Source organism: Carlito syrichta, unplaced genomic scaffold (assembly GCF_000164805.1).
Source record: "Carlito syrichta isolate Samal-C Ts95f unplaced genomic scaffold, Tarsius_syrichta-2.0.1 Scaffold303375, whole genome shotgun sequence".
NCBI lineage: Eukaryota > Metazoa > Chordata > Mammalia > Primates > Tarsiidae > Carlito > Carlito syrichta.
Genome location: NW_007247471.1, coordinates 454622 through 480257, shown reverse-complemented (window position 1 = coordinate 480257; position 25636 = coordinate 454622). Strand labels below are relative to the sequence as shown.

Genomic DNA, 25636 nt, shown 5'->3' with positions numbered 1-25636 from the left:
ATCTTCCCTCCGCCCCTCCCAGGCAGGGTGTGAGAGACATGGTTGTCCAGCCATTCCCAGCCTGAGCATAACATCGAATGCAGCGAAGGTCTCTGGAGGCTGAGCCCAGGAAGACCCTCCCTCCCTCAGCCTCGACTGCTTCCTGCCCTTGACCCCAGGATACCATGTCGCCTCCCATCTCACTTCCGTGGCTGGGAAGACCCGCCACGTAACGTGCTGGATGGCTGCAGCCTCTCGTGTCTCTGGTGTCTTAGCCCTGTTATCACACGTGTGTAGAGTAGCCGTGCTTGCTCTGAATCTTTCTAGAAGGAGACAAACACACCAGAAGGAGTGCGTTGGCCCCTCCGGCAATGCTTATGCTGTGGGCTCCTGGGTGCTGGATGCAGTAGGGAGGAAGAAGCTGCTTTCAGGCCAGGGACCCGTTGGGAGGTTCGTGCAGGGCCACCCACTCAGGAGTGGCCGGACCCAGGTGTCCAGGGCAGAGGCAGTGCCGTGGCTGGAGCCATTGGGAAACTTCAAGGCTGGGAAGAGATCAGCGTCCGGGGCCCAGTGCTGGGCCGAGGGTGAGGGCCAGTGGGCATGCCCGGGCTGGCACGGATGGCCTGATTTCCTCCTTTGTCAGGGCCAGAGGCTGGACCTCGATGCCACCCAGCTGCAGAGGCTGCTCAACCAGGAGATCCTGACAGGTACGACCACCCCAAGGCCCGCGCCCTCCCCTCCCCCTGCCCCCCCCCATCATTTCAGTCCTCCTGTCCTCACCCCTCAGGACCACCGGAGGACACGTTCTCCTTGGACGAATGCCGCAGCATCGTGGCTCTGATGGACGTATCCTTTGCGGTCCCCCAACCCCTGCCCTGAGCGCCCCCCATTCTATGGCATCCCCGGGGTCCATGAGGGCAGCAGGGAATGTTTTCTCACTGCCAGTGCTTCCTCTTCCTTGGCCCCGAGCTTCTGGGGGTTCTCTGCTAACTCACTCGCTGTGGCCACCCACAGCGACAGCGGCACTAGTCAGTATCTGCCTAGCACCGACGGTGTGCAAAAACTGTCCTGGGTGCATATGTGTTTTCTTGTAATTCTCGCAACAACCCCTGTGATACAAGAAATATTATTTCATCATATGATGAGAGAAGCAGGGATTCAGAGAAGTAAAGTAACTTGCCCAGATCACACAGCTAGCCAGCACCAGGGCCCGAATTGAGTCGTAATTCTCAGCCTCCAGAGTCCAGCCTTACCCTACTCTGCCTCCTTATGGCACCAAGAGCGCTATCCTCCCTTACTTCCCCACCACTGAAGGGGCCTCCGTTATTTAAGCATCTTACTCAACAAGCCTCAGTGCCACACAGAGAATCACCCCTGAAACACAGAAAAAGCCCCTTGGTCTACACAGCAGCGGGGCCCATTATTTATTCCATGCTGTGTATGCCGAGGAGGCGTGGGCGGGCAGAGGGCCTTCAGTGCCCCGCCCCATTCTGCGGCCATGAGTGGCTGGACTAGGGGTCAGCCCCAGGCCCCCAGCTCTCCTCCTGACGTCTTCTCTCCCGCGAACCTCTCTGCCAGTGGCTGGCAGGGCTGGCTTGTCCTTGACTCCTGGCCAGCTGAAGGTGGACGGGCGGCTGGACCAAGAGGAGTTCGCGCGACTGTGGACACGCCTCATCCACTGCCAGGTGACAAACACTCCCACCCTGCCCTCGTGGCAGAGTCTATGGGGTGGCCACACCCTACACTGGGGCTGGGGGCTCGAAGGGAGGGGGCCCTCACAGGGGAGAGCTCACGGGGAGACGGATGGGACTCGAGGATGCCCAGTCAGGTGGGGGTGAGGGCTGCTCCGGGGGACAGAGGAGAAGGAGGACCCGGGGACCACGGCTAAGGCAACTCCTGCCTCGTCCCGGCTCCCACCCACACCCCAGTCCACTGGCCCAGCTCACCTCCGCAATCCCCCGCCTAAGGACCTCTTGAGGGCACGAGGGTCCGGGCCCTGGGCTGCCTCTCCACGATTCTTGGGACAACATCCACACTGTTGGGCGGCATACGAGACCCCCACCCTGGGCTATTCCTCCCCAAGGAGGCCTTTTGCCCAGCCACCCTCTCAGTAGTCCCAGTGGCATGGCCCCCAAGTGCCTGTACACCACGTCCCAGCCTCTTGGCCTGCCCACTCCAACACTCCCAGCCTGGTCGGGGGGCTGAAGGAGTGGGGGTTCCAGCCCAAACACACCTTCCCTGCAGGACTTCCCTGGGGGCCTCCTGACACTGGAGCCCACACCTATCAGGGCAAGCCATGCCGTGTTGTCTCAGTGTCTTAAATGATACTAATGTAAATTATATGATTGTATAGATTATATATTATAAAACAATACAGTTTAAATAATACCAATTTAATTTTAATTTATTTTTATTTTTTTTGAGTCAGAGTCTTACTCTGCTTCCCAGGCTGGAGCTCAGTGGCACGCTCACAGCCACTGCAGCCTCGACCTGCTGGGCTCAGGCAATCCTTTGGCCTCAGCCTTCCAAGTAGCTGCAACTACAGGCATGCACCACCACGCTTGGCTAATTTTTTGACTTATTGTAGAGATGAGTCTCACCAGGTTGCCCAGGCTGGTTTCGAACCCCTAAGCTCAGGCAATCCTCTTTCCTCGGCCTTCCAAAGTGCTAGGATGACAGACTTGAGCCACTGCGCCTAGCCTAAATTATTTTAAATGACCTTTTTTTTGTTATGAAAGCAATACCTGTCATAGAAAAACAGAAAATACAGTTGGGTAAAATAAACTTAGAAAGGAAAACACGATTGTGCCAACCAAAGAAAAGGATGAACGCCCAGCCCGTGTGCTCAAGGCTTTGTCCTGTGATACATATACCCACACACTAAGTAGAGGTATAGTCTGTTTTTAACACCAAGAAAAACCCCATGGTATGAAACATCCAGCCATGTCACTAAACATCTCAACACTCTCCAAGGTTGACTGAGCGCCCGCGTGTGGCCACACCAGGACGTGCCACCTGGTCCCTGATGGGGTCACCTGGCTTGTCACCTCAGTGCCGGTCACACCCCTGGAAGGCGTTCCCCTGCCTGGGCCTCAGTTTCCCTGCCTGTGAAGTACAATGTTGATCAGGATTATAGGAAGAATTGGGTGCCAATAGGAAAATTTCTGGGTAGGTGCAAAAGTCTCCCTGTACAAAAGCGAGGTGTGCTGGGCATGGTGGCTCATGCCTGTAATCCCAGCACTTTGGGAGGCCAAAGCAGCAGGATTGTTTGAGGCCAGGAGTTCAAAACTAGCCTGGACAACATCGTGAGACCTCATCTCTACAATAAATTTTTTAAAATATCAGTTGGGTGCAGTGGCATACATCTGTAGTCCCAGCTACTCAGAGACTGATGCAGGATTGTTTGGGCCCTGGAGTTCAAGGCTGCAGTGAGCTATGATTGCCCCACTGCACTCCAGCCTGGGTGACAGTGCGGGACCCTGTCTCTAAAAAAAACCCAAGAGGTGACAGCTACTACCCTCTGCTCTGCACTTGGCTTCGATGTGGCTCTAACCAACCCTTAGTGTTTTCCTGCAGCTCTCCCTAAGGTGGGCACACGCCCCCAAGCACTCTGGAAACACTTGCTCTTTTACTCTCTGAATGAGCCTATGAGGTGGGTACTGCAATTAGCCCTGTGCCAAGAATGGGGAAACTGAAGCCTAGATAGACAAGCCATAAGCCCAAGGCCACGCAGCTGCTCAGCCAGCTAGCCAGTTTTCCTGGAAAGCCTGTGCTCGTGACCCTGCCCTCTGCAAGCTCTCCAGAGAGCCCACGCTCCCAAGAGCAGCCAATTGCCTGTGTCAAGGCCAGTCTCGGGGCAGAACAGGAAGGAGAACAGTGGGGAGGGGAGTCCCCAAGTCCTCGGCAGGTGGCCAGGAGGGCTGACTTCACCCAGTGTGGCCTCCTCGCCTTCTGGGCCTCAGCCCTGCTGCCTGCCCGCCTCCAAGCTGGTCCACCCACGTCTCAGCAAAGCGAGCTCCAGGGATGGAGAAGGACTTCCGGGCCCTCCCCTGGTCCAGATCACTCCTGGGTCCTCATGGGACTTCTTGCTTCTCTCCATCAGGGTGTTTTCCAGAAAGTCCAGAGGAGCCCCGGCGTCCTTCTGAGCTCGGACTTGCGGAAGGCTGTCGAGAATGCAGGTGCGGACCCTGGGAGCCGTGAGGAAGGGCCAGGTGGGCGTGTTGCCCACACTCCCAGCAGAGGACGGGAGGGCGGGTGGCCAGGAGGGGACCTGCAGCTCCCCCGGGGGCCATGTCCTGGCCTGAGTTCTCCCGTGCCTGCCCATCTTCCCCACTGCTTCCCCCACCCCCCAGCATGTCCCTAATTGTGAGAGCAGTCCCCACACCACTGATACCCCACCAGGAATCAGCCCGGGACTCAACACCTGTGGGCAACCGATGCCCTGGCCCCTGTCCTCAGAGAGCTGGGGGCCGAGTTAACTCAATGGTATCTGTCGGCTTCAAGTGGGCAAGGGTGCCCAGTCCTGGGATGCTGACAGCAGAACCTCAGGGGCTTAAGTGCCTTGTGGGCCACCAAGCACTTCCACGGTGACTCTTTGGACACCTCTACCACCTGGGAGGGACAGTGATCGCTGAAAAGTTCCGCAGGGAAATGGCGGTTTTCCTTAATAAAACATAAAATCACATCCCCACAGGCTGACACTGGAGGAAAGTCTCTGTGCTCCTCAAACCCTTGTGGCTCCTGGCCCTGGGGTGTGAGGGGGGAGAAAGACCAGGCTGCGGCCCCAGCTGCTGCATAGACCACCCTCTTTATTCTTCATAACACAGAGCTGGAGTTCTCAGACTTGCAGAGCTTGTTAAAACACAGATTTCCAGGCATAATGGCTCATGCCTACGGTCCCAGCGCTTTGGGAGACTGAGATGGGGGGATCGCCTGAGCCCAGGGGTTCAAGACTTGTCTGGACAACATAGAAAGACCCTGACTGTACAGAAATATAAAAAGTGAGCCAGGCTTCATGGCCTGTGTGCCTGTAGTTCCAGCTACTTGGGAGACTGAGGTGGGAGGCTCACTTGAGCCAAGCAACTGGGGGCTGCTGTGAGCTATGGTCGTGCCACTGCATTCCAGCCTGGAAACAGAGCTAGACCCTGTTTCCAGAAAAACAAAAATAAAGACCAAGTTGCAGATGGCTGAACCTCTGACTTGGGAGGTCAGGGAAAGGCTCAACCTGCTGGGCTCAGACAATCCTTCCACCTCAGCTTTCCAAGTAGCTGGAATTACAGGCATGTGCTATCATGCCCAGCTTGCTTTTTGATTTACTGTAGAGATGAGGTCTCACCAAGTTGCCCAGGCTGGTCTCAAACTCCCAGGCTCAGGCAATCCTCTTGCCTCGGCCTCCCAAAGTGCTGGGATGACAGACTGAGCCACCGCACCCGGCCAGGAGTTTGCAATTCTAACAAGCTCCCGGTGGTGCGGATGTCTATGGTCTGGGGACCACACTTCAAGAACCATTGAAGAGCCCCTGAAAGATGAACTCTTTAGAAGACCTCACTTACGACCCCTGAATAACAAGGGAGAGAAAAACAGAGAATGATTCACACTCAGTGCAGAAGCCCCCAGTGCCAGGCGGCAGGCGAGGGGACCTTCAGGCAGTGGGCGGCCTGAGAGCATGGGGAGCAGAAACACTGGCGTCTCCATCCCTCAATGGCCAGCTCTGCTGACCCACTAGCAGGCCTGACCGTCGCCAGGCTGCAGTTGGCCCTACGGGGTGGCACCTCCTGGAGCTGGTGACAGGCTCATCCCCTGCCCAACAGCCACCAGCCTCCTCCCGGGATGACAAGCGTGGGACTGACGCTCCCTCTCCCAGGGACCACACCTGCCCGCACAAGCAGCACTGGGACCCACCTGCAGATGGGTGCGGACAGGCTCTTCATCAGGGTCACCCGCAGAGAGGGGTCTGGCACTCAGGGCCAGGCGCAAACCCAGGTGTCCCAGCGGCAGCTGGGAATTATCAGATGACTGTGAAGGCTGGTGTGCCCCCAAAGAGCAATGTCTTGAGTGTGGGCTGGCTCTGGCCAGACATTCAGGATGGCGTCACCAGGGCCTGACAGCCAACAAGAAGGGGAAGACGCTGAAGGGAGGGCACTGAGTAGGGGCTGACGGAGGCCAGAGGGCCCTTGGAGAGGTCTCTCACACCTCCAGAGGCAGAGGAGTTCCCAGCCTCCTCCCTACCCCAGCCTCCTCCCCACCCCAGCCTCCTCCCCACCCCAGCCCCCTCCTCACCCCAGTCTCTTTCCCAGTCTCCTCCCAGTCCCAGCCTCCTTCTGGTCCCAGCCTCCTCCCCATCCCAGCCTCTTCCCTGCCCTAGCCTCCATCCTACCCCAACCTCCTCTCCACTCCAGCTTCCTCCCCACCCCAGCCTCTTCCTCGCCCCAGGCTCCTCTGCACTGGACCTCCCCCGCAGCTCACCACACTCACCTGTCGCCCCAGACTTCCTCTCAGGCATCCTGGTCAATGACGAGCTGCTGGACCGCATGGCCCTCCGTTACGGCGACGACGCGGGCAGGGTCAGCTTCCCCAGCCTGGCCTGCTTCCTGATGCGGCTCGAAGCCATGGCAAGTAGGTGTTGCCAGGGGACCTCCCAGAGGTCATGGCAGTGTCCAGTGGACAGAGGGGAGGACCAGAGCAGCTCCTGCCCCAGCCCCGGGCAAGGCCCCGGCGGTGGGGTGGGTGGTGGCCTGCAGGGGACACCCTTGCTCTGAGAGAGCATAGCCAGCAGGCTGCCTCGGTGTGGCCAGCTCCCTTCCATGCCCTCCCTGCTGGGATCCCCTTCCCCACCCTCCCTGCCCGGGTCCCCTTCCTCACCAGCTCCTCCCTCGGAGTAAGGTTGTGCTAGCTCCCCCGTGCCCTTGCCAAGTTGAACCCACTTGTAGACATGCCAGGGGCATCTGGTCTCTGCTGCAGGAATGTCCCATGCACACGACCGAGGGAGGGGGCCTCTCCCCAGGCTTCGAAGTCCTGCTGTGCAGGCCAGCGTTCCCCTCCCCCACATCTGAGCAACATGACTCTTTGTTTTTCATGAAACCCTGTGAGAAACCCCAGGCCCCACCGCCCCTGCTCTCTCCCCGCGCCAAGCCCAAAATGGAGCTGCCGTGGTTGCGTAGAGAAGGGGTCAGATGCCCCCGGCGAGCCCACACCACTGGCCGGGGCACCCGTGAGAACCCTACGGCTCTGGGCTGGGCAGAAAGGCCGAGTGGTGAGAGAAGCCTGGCACGAGCTTGGCCTCGGCATCCTCAGTGGGACCAGGAGGGCCTGCATGGTGTCCCAGAATGAGGACAAGCCCCGTTCCTCCCACGCCACGTGGAAGGGACTCCTGGTGCAAAGCTAGGCAGAGCCGGACACGTGAGCAGAGCTGTTGGGACCCCCGAGAGCCATCCTGAGGGGTCAGGCTGAGCTCTGAGAGGAGACGGGTGGCCACGAGGGCCACCTCCCGAGACTCGCTCTCAGCCCCTCCCAGGCCCGGCCCGCCTCCCCGCTCACCTGATGCCCCTTGGTCCATCTCAGTCTCTCCTTTCCACCCTAGAGGCCTTCCGGAACCTCACCAAGGATGGAAGAGGAATCTACCTGATGCAGATGGAGGTGAGGGGTGGCCCCTCTGGGGACCTCATTCCAGGGGACAGCTCTCCTCCTCACCCCCTCCCCTGGGACATCGAACCTCCTCAAAGGCCACCAAGCTGCTGCCTCCCCTCCCCCCCAGTTACCGCCTTATATATCGCTGGCTGCCAGGCTGCTTTAGGGTCTTGGCAGACAGACTTTATTTTTTTCCGATAGCTTAATAAAGCAGAGGATTATGTGGGAGTCATAAATCCAGGAGGGAGCGGAGGGACAGCCCCGAGCTCTCTGAACGTTAAACTCACTCCTGCCGGGTGTCAGATCCTCCCGGCCCGCCAGCTGGTGGGCCTCGGGTCTGCCCCCACCCCTGGCGGTTCAGGGAGCAGCAGAGGATGTGCCATGATGAGGGAGGGCTGGAGACCCCCGGCTTGGGCTGGAGACCCATGACTCTGGTGGAGAAACTCAGCTTGGGCTGGAGACTCCCAGCTAGGGCTGGAAACCCCCAACTCGGGTTAGAGATGCCCAGCTCTGGCAGGAGACCCCAACTCAGGATGGAGACCTCCGGCTTTGGCAGAGAGCCCCAACTTGGGCTGGAGATCCCCGGCATGAGCTGGAATTTTCCGGAACGGGGTGGTGGGGCTGAACCGAAATCATCCCAGGGAGGAGGAGCAGTGCGCCCTGCTCTGTATAAGCTCACGAGCTGGAAGAGTGGCTGGTAATGCTGCCGTTTCCTTCCAGTGGCTTAACTTGGTCATGTACAACTGAGACAGGAGGAAGCAGACCCCAAGGCTCAGGTAAGACATGGCGGCTCGGGAGCCCTTTCCTCCAGGGGGCATGGCTCTCCTTCTCCACCGGGAATGCAAGCCTGTCTCCCCAGGACTAAGGTGCCCTCATCCACGTGAACCGAAGCTCAGCAGCTCAGGGCCCTTGAGGCTTGAGGCCAGAGCTGCAGGTTCCACCCAGGCCATGTAGACCGTTGGACACTTATGGCAGCATGTGGCTTAAGGTCATGGGCGAGGGATCTGGAACTCTTCATTGACGTTCCAAAGAGAAAAGGTGACTCCTCGTCCCAGGAAAGGCGACAGAAATGGCGGGAAAGGGAGGTGTGGAGCAGGAGGAATGCTCAGGCCTTGCGGGGGAGCTGGGCCAGCCAGCCCTACCCCTGCCCTGCCTGGGCAGGCATCAGTGGGCACCAGTGTCCAGGGCTTCAGCACGAGTGCTAAGGAACTGATGCCACGCCGTGTCTTCCACATTCCTATTTGTGGAACAGACCTGAGAGTGCCCATAGCGGGCACTCCTCAAGCGTGTCTCGCCCTCTAGTCCCAGGTGACCACGACTCTGCCTTGTGAATCTGTAGATTTGACTGTTCTGGACATTTCAGGTCAATGGACTCATGCAATTTGTGGTCTTTAGTGACCAGCTTCTTTCACTTAGCACGGTGTTTCCAAGGGCCACCCATGATGTAGCAAGCTTCAATCTCTATTCCTTTTTAGTGCCGAATAATATGTTGCCGTGTCTGCATTGTATTGTATTCACCTATTCGTCAGCTGGCAGACGTTTAGGTGGTTTCTACTTTTTGACTATTGCTGATAATCCTGCTGTGAATGTTCGTGTACAGGTGTTGGGGTGGGCGTATGTTTTATCTCTCTGGGGTGTATACACCTGTGAGTGGAATTGCTGGATCATGTGGTGACTCTATGGGTGACGTTTTGAGGAACTGACAGACTGTTTTCCAAAGTAGCCGCACCACAGTATAACTTTCCCACCAGTTCACATTCCCCCAGCAATGAATGAGAGTTTCAGTTTCTCTACATCCTCGTCAGCACTTGTGATTGTCTGTCTTTTATACCGTAGCAATCCTAGAGAATGTGAAATGCTACCTCATGGTGGTTTGGATTTGCATTTTCATGACTAATGATTTTGAGCATCCTTTTTCAGAGCTTAGAGACCATTTGTATATCTTCTTTAGGGAAATATCTTTTCAAATTCTTTGTCCATTTTTAGGCTGAGTATCTTTTTACTACTGAGTTGTAAGTGTTATTTCTATCTTTTAGGTCCTCATGCCTTATCATATATGTGGTTTGCAAAGTTCTTCTCTGAATCTACAGGTTGTCTTTTCAGTGTTTTTATGATGTTATTTGGAGCACATGAGTCTTTAAGTTTAACAAAGTCCAACTTAACCTATTTTTTCTTTTGTCACTTAAGCTTTTGAGTGTGTGTCTAAGAAGTCATTGTCTAATCCAAAGTCACAAATATTTTCTCCTGTTTTTCTTCTAGAGGTTTTATAGTTTTGCTCTTACATGTAGGTCTTTGGTCCACTTTTAGGTAGTTGTGTATGGCGTGGAGTAGGTGTCTAACTTCATTCTTTCACATGTGGCTATCCAGTTGTCCCAGCACTACGTGTTGAAAAGACTATTCTTTCTCCAATTTTATTATCTTAGCACCCTTTTCAAAAATCAGTTTATCATAATGTCTAGTTTAAATCTAGACTTTCATCTCTATTTCATAGGTTTATATGTCCATTCTTTGCCAGTACCACACTGAGACAATTATATAGTTTTGTAATAAGTTTTAAAATCAAGAAATGAGTACTTCAGCGTCATTTTACTTTTTCAAGATTATTTTGACTATTCTGGGTTCCCTGCATTTACATATAAATTTTAAGATCAGGTTGTTAATTTCTGCCAAAAAGAGAGGACAACTGAGGTCCTGATAAGAATTGCCTTAAACCTAAAGATCAAATTGGGGAATATTCCCATCTTGACGATATAGGATCTTTTGATCTATGTGTCTCTCCATTTTTAAAAGATTTTCTTTCATTTATTTGAATGATGTTTTCTTGTTTTCGGTGCAGAAGTCTGACACTTTCTTTGTGAAATTTATTCCTAAGTATTGTATTCTTTTGCTGCTACTGTAAATGGAATTGTCTTCTTAATTTCATTTCCAGATTGTTCATTGCTAGTGTGTAGGAATAAAATGATTTTGGGGGGGAGGGGGAGTAAGAAAGCAGGATTTATTGAGAGAACAGAAAAGCTCCCACAGTGGGAGGGGACCCCAGGGGGTTGCCCAAAAATGATTTTTGTATATTGATCTTATATCTTGCAGTCTTACTGAACTTGCTTATTAGTTCTAATAGTTTTTTTTAAGAGAGTCTTTAGAATTTCATATATACAAAGCCATGTCACCTGCAAATAGAGATGGTTTTATTCTTTCCTTTCCAATCTGGATGCCTTTTATTTCTTTTTCTTTTTTAATTGTCCTGAACTTCCAGCACAATTCCCAATAGACGTGGAGAAAGCAGTCAGCCTGTGTTCCTGATCTTGGGAGAAACAACCAGTCTTTTACCATGAAGCAGGATGTCCACTGAGGGCTTTGCACAGATGCCATCTGTCGGGCAAGCAGTCCCCTTCTCTGTGTAGTTGGCTTTAATAACTTGCGTGACACCGGTGTCCCCTGCTAGACTGTACACCTAGGTGTGTCTTGTTTGTTTCTGTCTCTTCAGTACAAAGCAAGGTGCCTGGCATGGAGAAACCATTCAGTAACTATTTCTCAAATAACGGGATGAAATTGTTCTATTAGGTTGGTGTCTTCCTTGTGTTGTTCTCATCCCACTTTTGTAAATATCACCTTCCTGAGATTTTAGCTATTTCTCTATTTTCTTCCCCTTTGGGGAGAAGTCAGCATTCTCTCGTTATTACAGCTAACACATCTTGACCTATATTCCCTGATAAAGACCTGTTTTTCCTCACTTTTCTGAAATCGGCTTTCCTGTGCCTGGGTCACCTCTCAGCCCTGCCCAGCATCCCCCGATTTCACTCCACAAAGTCATAGCTCCTTCTTCCAGGGTTCCCATCACCCCCAAGTCAGCAGAGACTTCCACTGTCACCAGGATTCCATCCAGAGAAGAATCCCTTCTCCTCACTCATTTAATCCTCTGTGTGGCAAAGTGTCGCTCAAATAAGCAAAGGTTTTGCCCTGTGAGAAAAGAGAATTTCTTGCCAGAGACCAGGGTGATGGGAGTCCTATCAGCAGTCTGCTTTGCTCCCGGGTCACTCCCTACAAACTGTGTAGAGAGGCCTTGGGCCTGTCCTTGGACTCTGTTCTGCTCTGCTCTGACTTGGTGGATTAGGGTGTGAGGATGTATGACAGGCTGCAACCCTCCTCTTCCCCCTCTCCCATCAGATATTTTTCTTTTTAACAAACCATGTGCCTCATGGCCACATTGTAGGCAATACTTACGTGGAAATATGTTAAAACATCGGGTTCATACTTAAAAATGTGAATATTCAGTGCACTAGTCTGTGCACCTCGGATGTTTGAGGCCGTGTTGATCTTGATGGACTGAAGTGTGTAGGGGTGTCATACGTGGCAAATCACATCCCGCTGAGTGTTTGTCTAGCTAATGTCATCTGTGTCCATGCTGGTCTACTGACAATATGGCAGCAAAATGCCTTATTCTAACAAAACTTGTATTTATAACAATGACAGACAAATAAAGTGTCTTGAGGAAAGGGTCGCCTTCTTCTAGTCTGCAAGAAGGTGAGATATGGCAATGATGGCCCTGACCCTGCTGATGACCAGTGACAGTCTTCTCCAGAGCGGGTCCGTTTCAAGCCTGGCAAATCCATCTCTCCCATCCTATGCTTTTTGTCCAAAGAAATTTTTTTGAGCTACCTGGCTGGACTTTGGGTGGAAGACTAACACCCTGGGGCAGACGAGGCTGTCAGAAGTCTGAATCAAACTTTCTGGGGCAGGCTTTGTTGAGAGTTAGGGGTCTGTGTGTGCATCTGGCGGTGTGAAAATTCCCAGCGCCGCTGGGGGTTACCGGGGGCCTTACGATCCCCGGGCATCCAGCCTTCTGGAGCTGGAAGAACAATGTATCTGCTAGGAAGCTGATGTATACACGCCAAGGGCTTAAACCAGGGAGGAGGAAGAGTTGGAAGTCAGGCAAGAGAAGATCCAGCATGAGAGATAGGAACCAAATACAGTTTATCAGGATTCTTAATTATAGGAAAAATAGTGTTCAGAAAGTCTGCTGACGAGCTCTGGAAGAATGATTAGGATAATGACTTCGGCTAAGCAGACAAAAAAAAAAATGAGGTAATTAACAACTCCTGGAAGAACAAAGAGTCATAGAAGAAAGGAAATGGGAGCCAAGAGTATTTCTTCACTCAGAAGTGAACAGGACACAATAATGGCAATAAAATAAAAATTGAATATTGATTTGACAGAAATGAAACATAAATGCATGAGAAGGACGGGGGGGGGGAAGGTCCCCAACCTCGGCTTCCATCATGAGAAGTCAGCAGGCATTTAAAATGGACACATCAAGGGGTCACTGCATGCACGTGATAATTCGACATACAGATCACACAGAAGAAAGCCTGGGAGAGGGATTTCTCCCAGAAATGGGACAGGGGATGGCTGTTTCTCCTTTCTGCCTTGTGAATTTTTCAGTTATGTGCATTGGAGCAAACATTTATGAAAAAATAAAAATGCAAACCAGCAAACAGTCTGAGAGACAAGCGTCCAGGGCTCAGGAGTCTAGGACTCAAGCCCGAATGGGCCAGGGGGCCACAGGGAAGAAGGGTCAAGCTGCTCCCTCACTCCATGACTGGGACAGTGGGCTGATTTTTGTCGCAGAGAATCTCTCTGTGAACGTCACTTTCATCCCAGCCACTCCTCTGCAGAAGCCCACAGCCTGCAGCCTGCAGCCTGGAGCTCGCCTGGCAGAGGACAGAGTTGCCTTCGTGGCCTCAGCCCTTCCAACCTGCCCAGGAGCGGGGGCATCTCCCCAAGTCTCCCTCCACTTGGCTCCTGGCACTCGAGATGTCAAAAGGGGCCGTGGTGTGGACTCTAGCTGCACTCAGGACAGAGTGGGTGGGGAAGGAGCTCCCAGAGGAATGCTGAGGAATCGGACGGGGACATCCCCACCCACGGGGGGGCCCCTAGGCGTGTTGGGACGTCAGCCTGGCTGGCAGGTGGCCTGTGCTTCCTCTGCTATGGGTGGCCCAGGACAGTCCCTAGCAGGATGGGGCCCGCCCTCTGTGGTCCCCCGAAAGAAGGAGAAGTTTCTTTCCTCGCTTTGTCCCTGGTGTTCGAGCCTCTGCGTCTTTCTCTAGGACAAGCTCCCAGTGTTCACCCGAGAATCCAGCTCTCGCTCCCAGGGCCTGTGCTGTGCTAGGTGGCCATGATCATCGAAACCTGCCTGCGTCTCTTGGAGTCAAACCACCTTCCAGGGCTGCGTCCTTGCCTGGCTGGAACTCTGGAAGCCAGGGCCACCTAGCAAGTCACCGAGCACCTTGGGGCACCCACCCAGGCTCCCCTGGAAAGTGCAGCAGGCCGTTCCCACCAGTGGGAGAGGAGGAGAGAGAGGAGGAGTCCCTCCCACCAGCGGCTTAGGAGCCCGTGTGTGTCAGTGTGACCCCCTGGGGGCATGGCGGGTGGCATTGGAGCTGTCCATGGGGCATCTGCAGAATAATCCCATCCTCCCAAGTCTGAGTCCTGCTTGTACCACAGTCAAATGGCCAAATAAAGCATGCTTTCCATAAAGGTCTCTGACTCCGTGCCCAGAGGATCTTAGTTCTGGCCCCAAAATACACTTGGGGGGAGGGGATGCAGCCAGCCAGGCAGACACCGCCCCTGCCTCCCCTCACCCGCAAAGTGTCGCCAGGATCCCAAAAAGGTCAGACCAAGGCGGCAAGAGGCCACTCCACAGCGTGTCCAGGCTCACCCCGGCCAGGGGAATCTGCAGTTTGGGGCTCATTTCTGGAAACCTCCCTGCAGGGGCTGTCCCTGCAAACAGGCAAGTCAAAAGGACAGGCAGGTGGGAAGCTTCCCGCGTGCAACTTTCTGAGCGGGTGCAGGGACGGCGTGGACAGGGCCACGTCGCCACAGGAGCCAACGCCAGGAGCAAGGGTAGCTCAGGAGGGGAGGCGTCCAGTGGGCGCGTGGCAAGCGTGCAGTCAGCTGGCCTCCAGGTTGAGGCTGCTGGGAGTCCACACTGTCGTCTCAAGGACAGTTTCAGGCCTGAAGTGCTGAGTCTCTCCCGCGTGTAGCCGAAGGGTCAGACGTAGCAGAGTTTGGGTCCACTTTGCCTCCTGATTCCTGCTGGGCTGGCCAGGACGTGTGGCCGCAGATGGGAGCCCGGACTGTGGAGTGAGACAGAGTTGACATCTGCATATGCCAAGTCCTGGGTCGGCAGAGGCTCTGCCAAGAGGGAGAGCTCACCGGAGTGAACAAGCCATGTCTGCAGGTTCCAAGGTCACCACGCCTCGCTGTCCAACCCTGTGTCACCTGAGCTCCTCTGGGCCTGTGTGGGTCCTGGGAGGCCAGAAGGGATGGACAGTCTTGCAGGCCCCAGGTCAGCAGTGAGGCCAGAGTGGGTGGGGCCCCTCTGCTCCGGCTGGGCTGGGGTCCTCGGGTACGGGGCATCCCCTTCCCAGGGCTGTGCTCAAGGGCCAGTCACTAATCTTATCTTGAAACCAACAGGATGTACAGGGTAGGTTCCTCAGTCCGTTCATTGAAAAATACGTCTCACGGCCCCACCGGGCACCATGGGGCCCGGGAGGCTCTGGGTAGCCATGGCAGACAGGCCCGGTATCCCTGCCTGGAGCTGGGGAGGGCCGGGCCTTGGTCCTCCAGCTGGCTCGTTCCCAGGATTCCTGTGTCTTCAGCCAAGGTCGAGAGAGGCCTCCGTAGCGGGATGGGCTCGGTGACTCAAGACCTGAGACAGCCCCTGCCCTCCCTGCCTCTTGCTGGGCCTCCTGGAACAGTTTGCTGTGTCTCTGTAAGGGGTGCAGTGGCTCACACTTGCAATTCCAGCACTTTGGGAGGCCAAGGCAGGAGGATTGCTTGAGCCCAGGAGTTCAAGACCAGCCTAGGAAACATAGTGAGACTTCATCTCTACAAAACAATTTTTTAATTAGCTGGGCGTGGTGCATGAGCCTGTCGTCCCAGCTACTTGGGAGGCTAAGGTGAGAGGATTGCCTGAGTCCAGGAGACTGAGGCTGCGGTGAGCCGTGATGGTGCCAGTGCACTCCTGCCCAGGTGGCAGAGCGAGACCCCAACTCAAAAAAAAAAATGAGTGGGTGGTGCTCAGACAAGGATGTGCAGGGGTGGGAGCCCTCAAGGACAAATGACCAAACCTCACCCACCCCCCAACTTCCCAGGGCCCCTGCAGCTGCCCCAGAGTTGGGTTTACCCCCATGAGGGTGAACGTCCAGAAGCACAAATGCACACACACACACTCTCTCCGGGGAAACTGAGTCCCCGGAAGCAGCTCCATGTTTGTGTCCAGTGGTCGGACAGGGGATGTGACTTGAGCTTGGCCTCTCCCTAAATGGCGGTGGGTCCCTCTGCCCCAGGTGGGCTCAGCTCCACCAGACCCAAGGGGGATGGAGACAGGAGTCACAGGAGGAAGTCACAGGGCCTTGTCACACCTGGGCTCGCCCCTCCCCGCCCTTTATCCTCCAAGGGTTTTGACCTCCCGGATGGATCCTGTAGACAACCATACTCACCAGCTCACCCATGTTTTCAATGAAGAGCTGAGAAAATATAACTTATCAAAAATCAAATATTTAAAATTCGAGTTCCAGCCAAGTATGGTGGCTCACACCTGCAAGCCCAGAGCTTTGGGAGGCTGAGGCGGGAGGGTCATTTGAGCTCAGGAGTTCATGGCCAGCCTGGACAACACAGCTAGACCTTGTGTCTACACAAAAATTTTTTGAAGATTTACCCGGGCACATCTGCCAGGCATGGTGGCTTACACCTGTAGTTCCAGGCATGGTGGCTTACACCTGTAGTTCCAGCTACTCAGGAAGCTGACAGGGGAGGAGCGTGTGAGGCCAGGAGGTCAAGGCTGCAGTGAGTTATGATTGTGCCACTGCATTCCAGCCTGGGTGACAGAATAATATTCTGTCTCTAAATATAAAATAAAACAAAAAAACTAATAGAACTTTGAGCTCCATTTAATAATCGGCCAGGAAGAAGGGTGGGGGGAAAAGGGAGAGAGAGTATGGGACGGAAAGAGACATTCGTGGGGGAGCGAAGAGGTGTGGGTCAGGCGGGGTTAGTCAGGAAACCAGGCCCCAGGAGAGCTGTCTCAAGAGGGAGGGGCTTAACACCAGAGCGAAGGGCTCATGGGATGCTGGGCTGGCCTGGCCTGGGAGAAAGCCAGGAAGGCTGCCCTCCGTCCCAGGGACACCACATGCTCTGTCATGGCTGCCACGCAGGCCCCAAGCCACAGGGAACCCACCCCCTGCGGCCCCGGCCGGTGACCGGCAGGACACCACCCGCATCTGCTGAAGCCCACCTGCCCACCCACCCGGCTGGAGGCTGAGCAAGAGACCAGAAGCTTCCTTTTGCTCAGCTTCCCAAGAGTCACACGAGGGCATCCTGGTGTGTCTGGTCCCTCCCAGCAAGGGTCGGTCCCAGGCTGCTGCCCTGCCAGGCAGGAGGGAACACAGAGAAGGGGGAGCAGGTGCCAAGAGACAGTGACCACACAGAGAAAGGAGAGTGAGAAAGGAGAGAAAGCCCGACGGGCAGGGGAGGGGGAGGCACGGCCAGGAGCCACGCAGACAGACGACACAGGACGGGGTTCAGAGGACAGGACAGAAGTCTGGACAGCAGCAGGCTGGGGTTTCAGTGCTGAGGGGCATCGTAGGCAGAACCCAGCTGTGCGAGGTCCCTGCCCGGCAAGTGTGGACGCGCCCAAGGCTGGTCAGCGTCTCCTCTCTCCTCACCTCTGACCTCCAGGCCAACTCTCAAAGTTGTGCACAAGAATCACCTTGAACACCTGGTTAAAAATCTTTGAGATTCCTATCCAGGAAGTCCGAAGCTAGGCCTGGGAATCTGCTTTCCAAGCTCCCAGGGGATGCGCGTGGCCCTCGGGGAACAGTCCTGGGTGCTGCATCACTAGGGTGACTAAGAACGCCTTGCGGATTCGAGCATCAGGCCGCCCCGGCAGAGGCCTCCCGCCCACCCCACCCCACCCCGGCCCATGCAGCCGCCGGGTGTCTCCAAGATCCTGCTCCTCCCCGCGCCCGGAGAACTGCTGTCCTGTGGTCCTTGCCTCTAAATAAGCTAATTAAGTCATCATCTTGGAAGAATCCATCACCCAAACAGGCTGTTGATTAACACCCCTGGCCCAGCAGACAGCACCTCCCACCCCCACAGAAAGGCCGACCGCGGGAACACCAGGGGGCTGGGCCACAGTGAGGCAGGCAACGGCGGGGTCCGGGACAGGCACAGGATGGGGCGTCAGGCCGACTTTGCAGCCTGGAGAAAGACAGAGGAGGGGAAGGGGTGGCTCACAGCCGCTCCCACGGGGCACCTCCAAACAGGCTCCAGATCAGGCGAGTGTCCCAAAGGTGTCTAGACCCCAGCCAGGCCGGACCAAGGGAGGAGGGCCGGGGAAAGCGGGTGGCTGTGTGAACTGTTCTCCAGGGCGGCGGCTGGGTCAGTTGCTGGCCACTGCAGTAAGACGAGAGGCGGGCAGAGGCCAGGACGGCTGCCTTAGAGGCCAGCTCCACGTCCAGACTGAGGTCTCTCCCTGACACCCCCACGGTCCCTGTGGCGAGGCTGACTTGATGGGCCCGCGGAGCATGGGCCCGCGGACCAAGCGGTGCATGGTGGACATCGCCCCCTGGTGCTCACAGTTGCTGCAGCTGCAAATCCTCCGCCTTCCCAAAGCCCTACCCGGCATGGCCCCAGTGTGGCACTCCAAGCCCCCGTGGGCAGGCACCAGCAAGGACCCTCCAGCTGTCATCTCCAGGATGGCTCCAGCTGTCTTTGTGTGAGTCCTAGTCTCATGTCTGCCGCTCATATAAAGAGTGATGACCTTGGCTCATTCCCTGGACCAAGTGCAGGGGACGCTGGCCCCAGCCGTGATCTCCGGCCACCCACACGCCATGTCTTCTTATGTCTTTAAGAGTTTCTGGCCAGGTGCTGTGTGGCTCACGCCTGTCATCCCAGCACTCTGGGAGGCCGAGGTGGAAGGATTGCTTGAGCCCAGGAGTTCGAGATCAGCCTGGGCAACACAGCAAGACCCATCTCAACAACAACAACAAAACAGCCAGGTGGGGTGGCACGCACCTGTAGTCCTAGCCATCCAGCTACTTGACAGGCTGAGAGGGGAGGATCGCCTGAGCCCAGGAGGTCAAGGCTGTAGTGAGCCGTGATCATGACACTACCCTCCAGCCTGGGTGACAGAGTAAGACTCTGACTCAAAAAAAAAATTCGAAAAATTCTGTAATTCTGTTCAGCCACGAAAAGAAGAAAACAGCCCACAGCGAGTGCTCGGCAGATGTTAAGAGGATGAACAACTGAGCGTGTCGTGTAAAAATGGGTGGCCTGGACAGACCGGGGCAAGGACGCCGGAATCCAGGGTTCAAGTCCTCATCGTGCCTCCACCCAGCCGAGTGGTCCTGGGAATCAGCCTTCCCCCGGGGCCTCCCTCTCCAAAATGAAGAGGCCAGACTTGCCGATCGCGAAGCTTCCTCCCGCATCGTAGACTCGGGAAGCCGGGTCCTGATCAACCCTCTGGGCAGTCACCGTGAGGGCAGCCGCTAGCCAGAAAGAGAGGCCAGCAAGTCAGCAACAGCCGGGACCACGTCCTGGGCAGAGTCCAGCGGTGTGCCGGTCCCTGCTGGGAGCTGCTGCCCCTGCGACCATGCCGTGGCAGTGGGAACTGCAGACCCTCCACCCTCCCGGGGCTGGCCATTTGCAGCGCGGACGCTGCCCCGAGGAAGTCAGTCTCTGGTGCGGCTGCAGACAGTGGGGAGACAGTGCCACCCAGTGGCCATCTCCATCCATCACTGCCAGGCCCGCTGCCCACCCAGCGGGAGCTCCCAGGATGGGGCCTCCCCAAGGCTACACGGGGGCATCAGGCCCAGGACTGAGCTCTGTCCTCCCACTGCCTCTGTCCGACCCCCGGCAGCTCCAAGAGTTGGGGTCCAGGCTGCCCCCGCAGCGTCCCCCAGCTCCCTTGTTCTTGGGACTTTCATGGCTCATGACCTAGGTGTCCCACCAGGTGGGGGCAGCCCAGCGTCCAGCACTGGGACCCGGGGGGCCGCTCACACAGTCATCCACACACGTCCACACCACCAAGAGGCAGGGCCACACAGCCAGGCCTGACGCAGACCTGCACGCAAGGATTGTGACGCAGACTTGCACCTGCGAGCTGTGATTGTGACACTGCCCTCCAGCCTGGGTGACAGAGTAGTCTCTGACTCAAAATTCCACGCAGACTGGCCCGCAAATCTGGGAAGGGAAGTAAACCTGGCTGGAAGGAAGCCCGGGGCTGCCTGGCCGTCGGGGCCGGGTGCTCACCTGGCTTTGCCCACTGAGTCGCAGAAGCTTCCCTTGAACTGGGGTCTAGAGGGCTCAGGCGCCCTGACGATCCACGCCAATGGGTTTTTCTTTTTTTTAATTCTTTATTTTATTTTAAAGGTGTGGGGTCCAAGTCAGGATGAGAGACATACATAATGCATGTGCAGGTGAAGCTTGGGCCCCTAAATGATCCTCACTTCTCCTGGTTTAGTATCAGATATTCTTTATGTTGTTATGTGCCCCCACCCCGCCTTTCTCCCTTCCCTGGCAGTGCTGGGACAAATACACGGTGGAATTCTACGCAGTCATAAATAAGGACAAGACCATGGACTTCTCAGCAAACTGGACGGAGTTGGAGACCATCGTTCTTAGCGATCTGTCACAGAAACAAAGAACCGAATGCCACATGCTCTCACTCGTAAGTAGGACCCGAACATTACTCTCAATAGCTCAAGGGAGGTTCTTCTTAACACGCTCGACTGCTTACACTCCACACGCCGTGGGGACGGGACAGGAGCCACGGTCGGGTCTCTTGAAGCTCGCAGGGGCTGTGGGTGTCCCCCGAGTTCCTCTCTCGGAACTCGGAGGGGGTGGTGCTCCCTCTCTCCAGAGCCATGTCCCTTGGCACCGGCATGCAGCCCGTGTTTATCAATGTCGCTCCGTCATCTGTCAGCACCGCATGGCTTCCACAGGAGATCCTGGTGCCTCCACACGACTGTGCTGGCTTCCTCACCGCCACCCTCAAGGGGTCCCCTGGACCAGGCAAAAAGCAAGTGGTGGCAACACTCTGCAGCCCCTCCAGGAAGGAAGGACGGCATTTGTTCAGGCTGGGGTCAGACGCGAGAGTGGCCAGAGATCCGGGTGTGGCCATATCCCCTTGTCACTAAGCGGTGTGTGTAAAGTGCTTTATTGGAGGTAAGGAGCAGGTGAACTGCCAGTTTATATTTTAAAGTACCCAGTATAGGCCGGGCACGGTGGCTCACACCATCCCCCCCACCCCAGGGTCTCACTATGTCACCCAGGCTGGAGTGCAGTGGCATGACCAGGGCTCACTGCAGTGCAGCCTCAAATTCCTGGGCTCTGGCAATCCTTCCACCTCAGCCTCCCTGTAGTAGCTAAGGCTACAAGCACAAGCCCCCATGCCCAGCAAAATTCTTTTTTATTTTTGTTTGTAGAGACAGGGTCTGGTCATGTTTCCTAGGCTGGTCTTGAACTCCTGGGCTCGAGCAATCCTTTTGCTTCAGCCTCCCAAAGTGCTGGGATTATCAATCTCGCTCTGTTAGCACCACGTGGCCCGGCCAAGTTCATGCCTTTAATCCCAGCACTTTGGGAGGCCTGGGTGGGAAGGTCGCTTGAGGTTAAGGAGTTTGAGACCAGCCTGGTCAACACAGCAAGACCCTGTCTCCACAAAAAATAAAAACAAAACCACCCCCTACAGAATAATTGGAGCCCAGTCAGGAGACAAAAATCACACCAGCAATTTGACAAAGGAAAATCCACTATATGAAGAATTATAAACCAATAAATGATGGTTCACTTCTAAAAAGGGTAACAGAGGACCCTAAGGCCCTGAGAAGGCCGTGAGGAGGTGGCTGGGAGTCAGCCCTATAGCTGCGGACCTTGGACATCGGACTCCACCAGGTTGGGGGGATGGAGTTGGTACACAGAATCCCCCCAGGGAGTGGGAGAAAGTCCCTGGAGGTGTGTGCATGCTGGCCAACCATACTGGAGTGAGGTAATATCTCAGTGTAGGTTTGATTTCCATTTCTCTGACGATGAATGAGGCTGAGCATTTTTTCACGTGTCTGTTCTCCCGTGGCAGTGTCTTGCTGAGTGGTGTTCATTACCATCGCTGCAAGTGTGTGTGGGCTGTCACAAGAATGTTGGGGCTTGAATGAGAGCTATGAATAAACATTACATTTCCTGTTAAACCTGGCAAGAGTGGAAGTGGAATCAGGGACATGCGAGTCCATGTTTATGGGGATAATCCTATGAAGGAAATGGTGGTGTACGAACGGATTAAATGTTTTTCTGAAGGGGGAGAAAGCATCACTGATGAGGGGAGGTCAGGATGACTCAGCATGAGCAGAACTGATGAAAACATTGCAAAAATTCATCGGATTGTGTGTTAAAATCATTGGCTGACTGTGAGAAGCACAGCAGACCAAACAAACATCAACAGGAAAACATTTCGGAAAGCCTTAACTGAAGATCTTGGGCATGAGAAAGGTGTGTGCAAAATGGTCCCAAAGGAGTTCTTGCATCACGACAATGTACCAGCTCACACAGCACTGTCTGTGAGGGAGTTTTAGCCAGTAAACAAATAATTGTATTGGAATACCTGTCCTCTTTACCTGATCTGGCCCCCCAACTTTTTTCTTTACCTGAAGATAGAAGAGATATCAACAGGAAGATATTTGATGATATTCAGGACATCAAGGGTAATATGATGACAACTCTAATGACCATTCCAGAAAAAGAGTTCCAAAATGACTCTGATGGGTGGACCGGGCATCTGTGCACAGCTTCCCAAGGGGAGCGCTTCGAAGGGGACCGCAGTGAGACCCAGCGACGAGGCATGCAGCCCTTTCTCTAGGATGGGTCACGAACTTGTCAGACCTCGTACATACGTGCATTCCCATGTACTGAGGAAACACGAAAAGCCAGGAGCAACCTGGGAAACACACGCCACCCACTTGTGCCGAGCTGGTGTTTACCGGCGTGTGCAAGGCTCCAGGGTGTGTGTGTCTACACAAGCCCACAGGCCTTCTGCTGCAAAGACCAGAAGGCAGTAAGGCTGTCTTCCCTCTCCGAATCTCCTCCTCTGCCACGTCTGTGACCCTTCCAGCACTGGCTCTCAGAATCTCCTCCCTGGAGATGGAGGTAGGTGCCCTCAGGCCCTCAAAAATCCAATTCCCAGAATCACTGGGGGGCCTCCGTGAGAAAAGGGCCCTCTGAGCCTTCCCTGCACCTCCAGCTTAGGAGAGGTGGGGGTCTAGAATCTGCCTAGCAGACATATACACAAAGGAATATTATGTAGCCATAAAGAAGGACAGAATTATGAACTTCGCAGCAACTGGGATGGATTTAGAGTCTGTAATACTCAGTGATGTATCACAGAAACAAAGAACAAAGTAACACGTTCTCACTCATGAATGGACCCTGAACATATGCTCATAATACTATAAGAAAGGAATTGGCAGTAGTAGGATACTGCCCAATGGGTAGCAGGGGGACATACAACATCAATAAGGGTACCTGATTTCTAACCAGGCAAAGTGGGAATCAAAGGGAGGTTCAAGCTTGACCTGTACAATGACCACTTGTATACCTCATCCTGAATTGTACCCTGTAGCCTTAAAATAAAAATTTTAAAAACCCACCCAGCAAATTCCCTGAGGTCTCTAATATTCTCTGAGACAAGCACCGGCCTCCGCTGGCCAGACATGAAGCGGGGAGCTGCCTGGCTGGGGTGTGGGAGGGGTGGGGGGAGACACTTCACCCTAACAGCTCTCTCTGCCCAGCACCCGGGAGGTCACCGCTGTGCCTGGTTTCTGAAAATCAGTCAGGGCATGTGGGGCCGTCCGCACTCTGGTGGTGAGGCTGTGACGGCCCAATGGATGTGAGGTCGATGCTGCTTGTCAGCTGGGGGACCCTTGGTCTCTTGCCGGCAGCCCTCCAGGCGTGCTTCCTGGACAGGGGTGCCTCAGAGTTGGCATGGGCCAGGGGCATCCTGCTGGCTCAAGACGCGAGCCAGGGTTTCTGAGCACCTGTCGTGTGGCAGGAATGACGCTGTCTCCTCAAACCCTCTTGCGAGGATTCAGCCCAGGACAGTGGGGCCACGCAGAAACGGGGTGCAGAGTGCAGGTGGGTGGCTCAAGGCCGTGCAGACTCCGAGGAGGGGATAGCTCCCGGCCCAGGCGCCCCGGCCCAGGGAGAGCCAGGCCGGGCCCAATGGAGGCTGAGCGGGTGCTGCTCCGAGCCAGGGAGGGCTGGCTCCCCACCGCCTGCTGGGAGGGCCACGGGTGCCCCAGGGAGACATGGGACGCCGAACCCAAGCCTCGGCCTGCCTGGACACCAGCGGTGAGGGTGAGGGAGACTGAGGGGTTCTGGGCGGCACCCACATAAGGCACCGAGATCCACACCGACAATTGCCACCACGTCCCTGTGACAATATCCAATCAATGTCCCCAAGTCGCATGGAATGGCTGGTGCGAAATCACATCCAGAAAGGTGGACACCCAGAAACGTCCCCAGCACCAGCCTGTCTAGTCCTGAAACGCTTCCTGCTGTGATGACACCCGGCGCCAAACCCAGGAACCTGGCGCCCGGCCTGGTGCATGGAAAGCAAAATGAGCCCAGCGGCACCACAGACCCACATGACTCTGTATGATCCCACGGGACTCACAGGACCCCACAAGACCCCGCAGGGGCCTGTAAGACCTCACACAGGAGCCCACACAAACCGCCTGACTCTGCCCAACCCCGCAAGACCCCATGGGACCCCACATGACTCCCCCAGGACCCCACAAGACCCTGCACGACCCACATGACCCCACAAGACCCCGCACAAGCCCACACGGCCCTGTAGGATCCCACAAGACCCCACAGAACCCGCATGATCCTGCACGACCCCACATGACCCTGGGGGACCCCACAAGACCCCGCAGGACCCCGAAAGACCCTGCAAGAACCCACACAACCCGCATGACCCCACAAGATCCAGCACAACCCGCATGACTCTGACCAACCCCGCATGGCCCCATGGGACTCCACAGACTTCCCAGAGCCCGTGAGAGGACACGATTCTCCAGGACCCCACAAGACCCCACAAGACCCCGCAGGACCCTACAAGATCCCACGATCCCATGCAACCCCATATGACCCGCAAGACCCCACAAGACTGGCTCCTCACAGGAGATAGCTCTGCCCTGCTCAGGGTGACCTCCAGGGTCGACACATGCCCGTCCCAGGTGGGTCCTCTGTGGAAAGCCGTGTGGCCCGTGTCGAGTTGGACAGATCCTGGCTCCCACCGCAGCCTCTTCCCATCCATGAGACCTTGGCCCAGGCGCCCTCTGCCAAACGGGCACTTTAAACCCTGCCTCTTGTCAAAACCCACAGAACGGGCGACCCCAAGACTGACGAAACCCCCCAGGCTCTGTGTGAGGATGGCGTGACCTCAAGCACATCCGACGTGCGCTCCGTGTGGCGCTGACAGCCAGGGGCCGTGAGGGTCGGGGCTGAGGGTACGGGAACTCTGGACTTCGGGCTCGGTTTTGCTGTGAACCTAAACCCATTCTGAAAAAATCAAGTCTATTTAAAAGGAGAAAAAGGATCCCGCCTCTTAAGGTCATCATGGGAATGGGTTTGGACATGGCTGTTCATGCACCTGGCTGTCTCTGGTGCACGCTGGGGTCCACGGTGGCTGAAGGGGGGATGTCACCACCTGGGGGCCCAGCAGGACCCTGAGGGCAGCGTGGGTCGCCCACTTCCCCACACCTTGTCTCCCACAAGAGCCCTCGGGTGGGGTCAGTGTGGGAATGGAGGACCAAGAAGGGCTGAAGGACCTTGTAGCAGCCAGGAGACAGGACAGCAAATACGGCCCGGGACCGGGAGAGCGCCTTCCTCGCTCCCTCCCGAGGACAGACTTCCCAGAGCCCGTGAGAGGACAGGCAGATCGGCCACTTGAAGAAAGCAACATCCGTGGGGCCTCCCCGCC

General features: G+C 55.5%; 1 protein-coding gene across 1 annotated transcript in view; it reads left to right on the top strand.

Annotated features, from left to right (window-relative positions):
* CAPN13 (calpain 13) overlaps positions 1 to 8352 on the top strand; it is a 52649-nt gene extending 44297 nt beyond the window's left edge. Inside the window, exons 15-21 of the mRNA XM_008058519.1 lie at positions 629 to 686; positions 767 to 825; positions 1596 to 1664; positions 4082 to 4157; positions 6466 to 6594; positions 7559 to 7614; positions 8326 to 8352. Coding sequence (XP_008056710.1) covers positions 629 to 686; positions 767 to 825; positions 1596 to 1664; positions 4082 to 4157; positions 6466 to 6594; positions 7559 to 7614; positions 8326 to 8352 — 474 coding nt within the window. The remainder of the gene's footprint in view (positions 1 to 628; positions 687 to 766; positions 826 to 1595; positions 1665 to 4081; positions 4158 to 6465; positions 6595 to 7558; positions 7615 to 8325) is intronic.
* The last annotated feature ends 17284 nt before the right edge of the window (positions 8353 to 25636 follow it).